Source organism: Rissa tridactyla, chromosome 8 (genome assembly GCF_028500815.1).
Source record: "Rissa tridactyla isolate bRisTri1 chromosome 8, bRisTri1.patW.cur.20221130, whole genome shotgun sequence".
NCBI lineage: Eukaryota > Metazoa > Chordata > Aves > Charadriiformes > Laridae > Rissa > Rissa tridactyla.
In genome coordinates, this window is record NC_071473.1 from 33,896,183 (window position 1) to 33,906,859 (window position 10,677).

General features: G+C 39.2%; 1 protein-coding gene across 3 annotated transcripts in view; it reads left to right on the forward strand.

Annotated features, from left to right (window-relative positions):
* OLFM3 (olfactomedin 3) overlaps positions 1 to 10,037 on the forward strand; it is a 63,202-nt gene extending 53,165 nt beyond the window's left edge. For 2 of the 3 annotated variants that reach the window (XM_054213243.1, XM_054213244.1), the window contains 3 exons: positions 758 to 977; positions 6,885 to 6,991; positions 8,685 to 10,037. In XM_054213243.1, the coding sequence (XP_054069218.1) occupies positions 758 to 977; positions 6,885 to 6,991; positions 8,685 to 9,362 (1,005 nt within the window). In that variant the 3' untranslated portion in view covers positions 9,363 to 10,037. Of the gene's footprint in view, positions 1 to 754; positions 978 to 6,884; positions 6,992 to 8,684 lie in introns of all 3 variants that reach the window. The other variant, XM_054213242.1, reaches the window with a different exon arrangement.
* Positions 10,038 to 10,677: the final 640 nt, after the last annotated feature.

Genomic DNA, 10,677 nt, shown 5'->3' on the forward strand with positions numbered 1-10,677 from the left:
GAATAATTAAGAAATGAAAGATGAGCAGCCGATATCAGTTAAAAACTGGGACAAATTCTCAAAGTATGAGACTCAGCAAAAGTCTGAGAAAGGGGCAATCCGAGATTCCAAAGTGCGGCCCTATTTTAATTAATCAATATTTAAGAATAGGAATGCCAACACAACAACAACTGCACCATGGCAAAAAACCAATTCATGATAGTCCAGAAGAGAGATCAGCTGCGGAAGACCAAAGGCACCTAGTGATGTAGCAGGACGACAAACAGAAAACACAGTTAAGAACCATGGATTTTTTTACTTCAGAAGAAAGAGGTATATATCACTCTGGCCAGAACAGAGCAAAACAGTCTGCAACAGAGGAAAAAAATGAATTCAGTATTTCTAAGGAGTGACATAGAAATTAACAGCTCACCAACTATGACAGCAGTGTCAAACAGGTATGACCTCCTTGAACATCACTGTATGTTCAGGCCTAATCACCTTCTCTGAAGAAAGACACACTTAGTGGGGGTTTGCATCCTCAGGTTTGGTTCAGATCACTTGAAGGTAATTGTGTACCTTCAGTAGAAAACTATTCTCTTATGCATTTTTTCTACTGCTTACTACCATTAAGTCTGAGGTTTCTAAGACTTTCACAATACACTAATAATAGATCTGTAACTGAGATCAATAATCAGGCATAAATATTACATTAAAGGGAATTAGGGGATTGAACGCCTTTAAACTGCTCTAATGCACATTTGATTGCCTTTAGCAGGAATTGAAAGAAAAGATGGATGAGCTCCTGCCGCTGATCCCAGTTCTGGAACAATACAAAACTGATGCCAAATTAATCACCCAGTTCAAGGAGGAAATTAGGAATCTGTCTACTGTCCTCACTGGGATTCAGGAAGAAATTGGTGCTTATGACTATGAGGAGCTACACCAGCGCGTACTCAGTTTAGAAACCAGGCTTCGAGACTGCATGAAAAAGCTCAGTAAGTTAACAATTTCATGGCAAATTGTTGGATGTATATTTTTAGTTGCCTCAGTATAGAAAAATGAAGTTATCTTTTTTCTTGTTTAATGAAAAATTATATTCTTACCTGTGCTACCCTAATAAAAGTCAAGAGTAACTCAGCCCAAGGTCAGTCATATCATTCTAAGTTTGCACCGCTGTATACAGAAGGAATTAAGATGGAAAATTACAATAGACAACAACTTTAAAATCTGAGATCTACAACTGGTTGAAGAGCTACAAATATTATTTCAAAAAAGGTCAGACAGGCATTGCTACTTGGGTCATCTTTGGGATGTCAGTGTGAAAAAAGATGTAGTGGGATGTAGACTGGAACCAGTTTTGAAATGTCCATAGAATAACGCTCTGCTGTGACACCTGAGAGGCCACTCTGACTGTACTGTCATTAGACCTGTAATATCAGCATTAAAAGAGATGTACCATTCTCCAATTTGCAATACAACATAATTAAGCCTTACACCTAATTTTAGGGAAGAAAGCATCATTTTTTTGCAGGAAGCACAGCAACAATCCATTGTGAGCACTGCACTAGATTTACATCAGGCAGCCTCCATCTTGGTTGCCCAAATGTCGAGCACCTCTGAAAATCAGTGTTAGCTCAGTATCAGCTACAAGAACTAACAGCCTGAAGCATCATTATGAAATGTTAGCCTCAACTTCCATTACCCAAAGGGTGATAATTAGTACCTACCTGCTTTACAATCACAATGGAGTCTCCCCCCTCCCCAGCCTATCCATGCGTTCTGAGACTCCTGAATGGGACCACTATTGCAATCTGGATTGCTACAGCCAAAAATCCAGACCCTACTTGAGAAATAAACGCTTTGTATGTTAACACTGAACATGAATAAACTAGAAATTCCAAAGTTCAGTCCTGTGATGGGTATCTTGGTTATCAACTGTGGGGTGTTTACTTTTAAATGGTACACACAACACAAAATATGTTACTAACTTCATAAGCAGTGCATCTTTATTTTTGTGAGGCAATGGAATAAGAAAAATCTAGGTTAGGTTAGCCTCTTAAATTATTTATTTTCAATCTCTTTATTTTACACTAGAAATAACACAGTGATGATGGGCTAAAATACATGAAAGACTTCTTCAAACAGAAATTTCTTATGATCCTATTTTCCCCTCAGTACACACACATAATAGCACATTACTGCATTGACAGGAGGTAGTCAGGAGAAAATGGCTGCACTGCAATACTGCAGCAAGCAAGAAAATTCATATAAATAGACAGTATTTTCTGATAGTGAGCGATCCAGTAAGTTTATTAGACACCAAAAGACCATCAACTTTATCTTTAATGAGTAACTTGGGGTTTTTTTGCTTTTACAGCGTGTTCTTTTAACATTGATTAGTGAAGTGACCACAGTATAAGGTACATTTTATGCATCAGTATGACTAAGTGTATTCACAGGGGTAACTTCCCTGTTTTTCATCCACGTTTCCCCTTCTATCTATCCTGAACCTACCCTATTAAAATTATGTATATGAACAATAGACAGAAAATTTTTGTATGAAATAGATTATTCAGCACATCCATTATTAAAGGAGTTTGGCCTTCTCAAGCTCTAGTACAGATTTATTCATCTTTATCGGCATTATTCCCTGGTCTTAGATATTTAAATGACTTTCATACTCACCTACTAACAGACTGGGTGTATTTGTGGCCTACCCCTCTGTGCCTTTTAAAGTAAAAGCAGCTTCCGTTAGGCTTATTGTGAGTAACTCCCGAAAGCTGGTACTGTGTGTTCAGAGCAGTAAGCATAAAGGAAAACCAGCTCTCCTGCCTACACCTTCTCCCTAGCCACATTCACCACGCTGGAGATGATCCAGCTGTGCCTGTCTATGCCAATCTGATAGCCATAAGTCTACGGCAGCAGAAGGCAGACTGGCCCCAATGTGCCACAGGATCTGGCTTAAATCTTCACAGATTTTGCTGCATTTCACAATATAATTATCTAACCAGCATGTGTAATAGCTGTTTTCCATTCTTCTCCCTAGCAGGTGTTTTTCAGCAATATAATGCATTATTTATATTGTCCTGGCCACTTAAAAGGGATCTTCCATCTGCACTGGCAACACTTTCAACACTCATTAACATACAGTAAGCAGTTGTCTTACTTTCACTGAGGTTTAATGATTACCCCAGCAGTTGTGATGGCTGAAACTTGCTCCTTGTCTTTGGAATAAGAGAAAATTCAGGCCAAAGCTGCTGAGAAATTTGTCCGTGAAACTTTAAAATGCTGCATGCAATTAAACACATAGGAATAGAACACATATGATTGCACACACCACAAATTCAGATACACTTAGGCATGTATGAGTCGTTTTCTGGCAGTCATGTAAGGCATGTGTATTTATAAGAGAATGCAGGTTGCACAGTATGTTTGGGACCCTCCTATTCTTGTCACGATGCGTATATGAAATTGGAAAAAAATTATATGGGTAACATTTATACTCTACCAAATGCTGCTTATGAAATATGAAGAAATAATTAGAGTAGATACACATTGGATTCATTTGTAGCTATTATCTGATTATAATGTAGAACCCAAACAATATTTTACTGTAACGTTTTTGGTTAGAAATTCAAAAGTAGAACATTCTATGTATCCAAAGAAATGCTGTTACATCAGTGGCAGAAGAGGTATCAGTGCAGGCATGAGATTACTTTATTGATTGCAGTGGTACTTGTACTTCCAAAGCATCATTCCCTTTGGGATTTGAAGAACTTTACAAATATCATTTAGTACAAAACTGCAATAGAGATATATATTATCATCCCCATTTTGTAGATGAAGGAACAAGCATCCCAGGAGTATAAATGACTTTCCCAAAGATTACATGCCAATTCATAGCACACATGCAGAAGAATCCAGAAGCTTCCCCTCAACAAGCTCTAATAACTAGACTATAGTGCTTCCTGGATTTGTATCATGCAGGACAACAGACATACACCTATTAAGTAAGAATTAATTCTTCATTCCCTCACATTACAATGTTATGACAAATTTGACCATAAGCAGAAAAGTGCAAGTAGTAAAACACTTGGAAGTCATTTGTGCAACCACTGAAAAAAAATACTCACTTCATTTTCCCCTATTTATTACCTACAATACACAACACATAATGATGTTTATGAACACTTCAAGAGAATGTTCTGATTTTATTTCCCTTGCAAACCCTTCCATAAATCATCCACTCACTTGATATATATAGCAGCTACCAATATTCATTTGCGTCACAGATACTGGGACTATCAACTACCTATTCCTAGCTATCTTCAAAGCAGCTCCTGGCCAATTGATCTATCAAAACCTTCTCCTGCTTTTTGCTCACTCTGGGGCATCTTTTCAGATGCATTCTGCCCCACAGACTTTCCCAGCCTACACTGGTAGTACATCTGCTTTCTTTTTTAATGGTCACTTCATACTCAACTTCTTCCTTAATATAAATAAATACAGGAAATCACAAACAGACTTACTGGAGTCCACAGTAGAAAACCATAACAAAGAGATGAATCAAGCCACAAACACCCAGATTGTGCACGATATAATGTTCCTTGTACAGTTCAAATTAGGATGAACATGATTAGTCACACATGGCACACCATGCACACAAACACCCAACGGAGTTATGTGCGTGCACCCCAACACACAACAGCCACCATAGCCTACAAGCTTTTACACCGCTCCTGCTGGAGATGTGGGGCCTCAAGCTTGACGTGTGCCCGTGCTGCTCCCCACAACCTGCTAACACACACGCTGCTGAGAAAGCTGGCAAGTTCACACGCTCCTGCCTTGGCTGCGGGACCCAGCTCGCTGCCCCCGTGCTTTGACTCCCCTCGCTGAGCGCTGGCTGCTCCCAGTGCCCGGCAGGGTGTCTGCCCTGCCTGACCTTGGCAAAAGGCATCATGCCAGCAGACAGCTTGGCAAATTCAGCTCACACCGTGCACGCTCCCGTACCCAGCCCAACGCACAGTGGTACCCAGGCTGCGCACCAAAGATGGGCTCTGTGACTACCCCCACATCTCTGCCATGGGCTCTTCTTTAAGTTTTGCCCGTTATGAACCAAAATTTCACAGGTCACTTTTTGATTCCACATTTAGCTTCCTGGGTATTTTTTTTAATAGAAGCAACTGTTTCAGAATTCCAAATTCTTTGCTTATGTTTTCCTACTAATTTAAATTCTGTGTTTTAAAAGCACCAATTAGTACACCCTTCAACTCATACATTCATTGTATTTTAATTATCTTAAAAACTACAAATTCAGGAGTAATTAATTTTTTCCTGATTTCTTTCTACTCATTATTTTTCTGATTTTATTCCAAATTAAATATTCCAAACTCCAAATTAAACCCCTCCGAAGGTTTGTGTTTACCTGATGCCCATTTCTGAGACTATTTACTGACATACCACCAAAAAATAACAGCCTTCACCTAGATAGGATATAGTCTCTCTACTTTCCAAGCTAATAGCAGTTCATTGCTGTGGAAAGACAGCACAAAATACTCGCAGCCTATGTACAAAAAATCCAGACTAAAGAATTATGTACTGTGATAACCAACTGCAGCAAACCCATAAGATTCTTTAAATTGGGAAATTCCAAAATATCTTCAAAAGATTGTAAGAGACATAGATTGAGATATGTATATAATAATGCCTTTGAATTGACCCAGAAAATACACACAGCCTACCCTGCGCATTGAGGTCTCAGCACATACTCAGTTATCTTCATTTCCATTATACCCCACTTCCCTGGCAGTGAACGAAATCCCCGCGAGCAGCCCCTGAGTTGTCACCACAGCACTAACCCCCTTCTAATTGCCTGAAACAGGCTTGCACAATACATTCCTTGCCAGCTGCATAAAGTAGAAAATGCAGGCTTGATGTGACCTTCTCTTTTGAACTGAATAAATTCACTCTCAACACCAGACACAGTTTGTTTTCCTCATTTCCTAGATAGATAGGGTTATACAACCTAGCACAACCATGTATCACTGAGAAGCCCTTACTTTTAAATTAAAAAAATAAATGAAATGTGTCACTTCTTTTTACATTCTTATGGAACATCTTTTCTTCAAAGACATGCTATTTCACCTAATCACCTACACATCACTGTGTGATATTAAGCCTCTTGGTAAACACATGAATTCCACCAGGGGCTTGTTACTAATAGGGATGTTATTAAAGTCGCCTAAAATATAGATTTTTGGGTTGTTAGGAAGGTCAGCATCCAAGATCATATCGACTCTCATTATTTCCTCCTAGACAGTCTAATATGAGCCTAATGGATTAGAAGCCAACTGATACAGCCAAGGTTGCTGAATAATTCCCATATTCACTTTCTTAACTTCAGACAGTACTGGAACAGTAACCACAGTGCAGTCAGACACAAGCATTTGTGTACAGCTATACATTTTGTGTACCAGCTCATTTTTTCCTGTCTGCCCTTAACCTCCTTGTTACCCTGGTCAATGGAAAACTGAAACATCCATCAATCCTAGCCTTGCACTGAACTTTCTGGAAGCAAAAGGCAGGGGTTGGGGGGGTGGGGGTATTCATTTCAGCTCAGAACATTATTTTACTAGGTAGTATTTTTCTTTATGCCCGCAAGATGTAACTATGCTTTAAAATATATTAAAAAAATATACACAAATACATTTTTATTTGTATATCTTTATATATTTGTAGTACTGCTTGATATATAAAAGTTCACACAGTGAAGATGACAATCCATAAGCCTGAAACCCCTGGAGCCAACTATTTAGTTTAGAGCAATTGGTCTTGTGCTCTGACTGATGTCAAGGAGAGTTGTGTAATTATTTGCATTAATGCATTTGTTTTTCTAATTTCAGCATGTGGCAAATTGATGAAAATTACAGGCCCCATTACAGTCAAGATATCCGGAACCCGATTTGGAGCCTGGATGACAGATCCATTAGCATCTGAGAAAAATAACCGAGTATGTTAAGGCACTGAATATCTTTGTGTCCTTCTGGAGTTTTACTTGCTTTATTTTAATCTTTTAAAAGGTATTTCCCCCCTACTTACACTCACCAGCACGTTTCTTCTTCTTCCGTCATTTTCACTGTTAAACATCAGAGAAAAAGCAACAGTGTTTGTGCAAAACTATCCAATGGCAACAGTTAGCTAAGAACCTTTCTGCCATTTCCTTCAACTGTTTCAGGGATGACATACACCTATCTGAATCGACTACACAATTTTTTTCTTCCTACCACACTTAATTGAGATTGGGTCTTTAAGAACCCAAGTAATATAATGCAAACTTCAACACTTTTACCCAAGAGCATAACCCATAATGCAGCACAGTCAAAATTTGCAGGATTAGGTCCCATATAAACTGTATTCAGATCATTTGCCATCTCAGATCTGAGTTCTGTTATTATTTGGATCTGTAATAGGATCTCTAATCGGCCACAGCTTTGAGGAGGTGTTCTCTCCATCAAAGGGCTTTTGAAGTCAAAACACTAGGTTTTATTTGTATGACACCCACAAGGTTCATTTTTTGAATGCAGAAAAAACCCAAAAGCAACAGAAAAAGCAACATACAAATGGCAATTAGTAACTAAAGATTTGCGTGCAGCTCTCCCCTGCCTGCCATATCTGTGCGGGTTTGCCCCAGGAATCCCAATTACCTTTAGGAGAGCAGAAAACTCTGCTCAGCCCCATCTTGTTCTGAGGAAGCTTCTCCTGCCACCCCAGAGCACCAGTGCCTCCTTCCAGACGCATCTTCATGGGCCATTGCTTGCACCAGCAGATCCCTGCTGTAGCCCCCTCCTGCAGTCCCCTCCACAGTTTCCCCCACCGCCACTCTCTTAAAGCAACACAAAGCCTACCCATGTACCTGCAAATTAGGACAAACCACATCCCTCATAGCATCTCAACTATTATGAAGATGGGGAGCTGAACTGGCGTTTATACAAATATTTTGTTAATGCCCCCAAAGTCGGGACAAAAAATATCTCCAGAAATTATTTTGTTCTTTTGTTAGTCATAATTTGGTGTGTCCTCTGACAAACTAAAAGGAGAAAAGGCAAAATGCACAAATGGAAAACTGGGGGAATGGAAGTTGGCACGCAGACCATTAAAAAGAAGTATTGATTATTTTTTTTCTTTTATTTTAAGGGGAAAAAGTGGTTCCTAAACTTTACTGGTTTCATTGCTACTGTATTGGTTTCTTTACTAAGAATACACTATTTTTCGCGAATCAGAGGTTCAGCTGAGGAAGATTCAACCAAATTTATTCCTAAGCATAAATCCAAGTTTAGCTCCCATGCCATTTCCCATCTCTCTCTTTGATTATTGGTCTCTGGGAACATCTTTAAGCAAGCCCATATAGCAGAGACCCAAACACTGAATAACCCAAAATTAAATTTCTCTGAAAATGCAGACACTGTAGTTAGTAACGGTCATCTTGAAAGTTCACCTGTATAGGTAAGTTTTGATTCAGAAATTCAAGAGTTCCTCATGCTTTTGTAATAGGAATGTGGACAATATTGTACTTTGATAGCCTGCTGCACACCTAAAACCTATTTTTCCTTCTTTTTCTGCAATGTATCCATCATGCCATATCATGATCACGTACCACGGATTGTGTTCCAGGTGTTTACTCCCAATCTTTATTTTCTTTCCAGGTCTGGTACATGGATAGTTACACTAACAATAAAATTGTCCGTGAATATAAATCAATCGCAGACTTTGTCAGTGGGGCTGAATCAAGGACATACAACCTTCCATTCAAATGGGCAGGAACCAACCATGTTGTCTACAATGGCTCCCTCTATTTCAACAAGTATCAGAGCAACATCATCATCAAATACAGCTTTGACACTGGGCGGGTGCTTGCACAGCGTAGCCTTGAGTACGCTGGCTTTCACAATGTCTACCCTTACACCTGGGGTGGCTTTTCTGATATTGACCTGATGGCAGATGAAATTGGGCTATGGGCTGTGTACGCCACCAACCAGAATGCAGGCAATATTGTCATCAGCCAGCTAAACCAGGATACCCTGGAGGTGCTGAAGAGCTGGAGCACAGGCTACCCAAAGAGAAGTGCTGGAGAATCCTTCATGATCTGTGGCACCTTGTATGTTACTAACTCTCACTTAACAGGAGCCAAGGTCTACTATTCTTATTCCACAAAAACCTCCACTTATGAGTATACAGACATTCCTTTCCATAATCAGTATTTTCATATATCCATGCTTGACTACAATGCAAGAGATAGAGCTCTCTATGCCTGGAATAACGGACATCAAGTCCTGTTTAATGTCACCCTTTTCCACGTCATTAAAACTGAAGATGACACATAATTTTCTTTCCCTTCCCATTCCCTCACCTCCCTCCCTCAAAGCAGTGTCATTTGTGATAAATTCTAAAAGCATCCATCTCTCTCAGTTCCTTTTAATTTATATTTCTTTTCTCATTAAGGAAAAGCAACATTTTCAACCATATAATGCATTTCAAACACGGCTGAGCCTGTCAAAAATGACCCGTTGGAAATAAAGCATCTTAACTCATGATTCTCCAAGGTCTGTCAAGACCTTGTCTTGAAAAGCACTAAAGAGGATTTAAGTGGCTAAAGACAGTTTTAAAAAGATTATGATCTGCCTTATTTTAGAGTCAGAGACTAATGGTGGCTTAAATGCATGAATGTCTTTTTTTACCTCATTTTTGTTTTTAATCTATTGCTCAACTTCAGGATATATTTTGGTAGCGTCAGACACGTATTGCACATTGTATTTTTTTATTTATTCCAAAAGAAAGATTTAGAAATTTAATTTACTTGGACATGGAGTAATGCTCATTTTGCCATCACCCAATTTCAGATGTGGTGCTGTACAGTATGTTTTTAAATCTCTTGCAAACATTTTATCGACAGTATGTATTTCTACCATTGTAACCACCATTGTGCAATTGTATCTCTTCACTTATGTGAAAGTAAACTAAGTACTATTTTTTATAAAATATATTGAAGCTTAATTGCAGTTCTGGCTATGAGTCAATTTAAGGTGGTAAAAATCTGAGAAAAACTTGTTATTTCTGAGAAAGACCAACAGCTTCTCAGGTACATGATCCCTATTCTCAGCTTTGCTATTAACTGTTGGTGCTTACTGGCAAATTTGCAACTCCGAAGCCTCATACCCAACCCAGCTTTACAACTGTTTTCCCTACCCAGTTTTTATCTTATGCTACTGGCTTCTCTCTCTCTCAGTCTCTTTTTCTCCTACTCTTTTTCCTTCTGCCATTTTATTTCCCTTGTTTATGCTCACTCCCTGATCTGGGCTTTACAAGAGAGAGTCTGAGAGTGGGCTGCTGCCCACGCCTCCATCCCAGGTGTGTGAGCGCATCCTGTATTCACGCTGTTCTGGGGTGGTGAGGAGTAATATTAAAAGGCAAGTTGCTTTCCTTAATCTGCCTGTCTTCTTACTCATAATAGAAGAACATTTAGCTGTTGATAAACCTCTGCTCTGGGATGACAGTTGTATTTTCAGGGAGAAAATACAAAGGAAAAGGGTCAAAGCCTAAATGATCAATGTGGTACCTGGGTAGCCATTATATTTCTCACCCTTGCTAGAAAACAGCCACAACGCTGAGGTTCTTGCAAAGACGTTTGGGTTTTGCTAA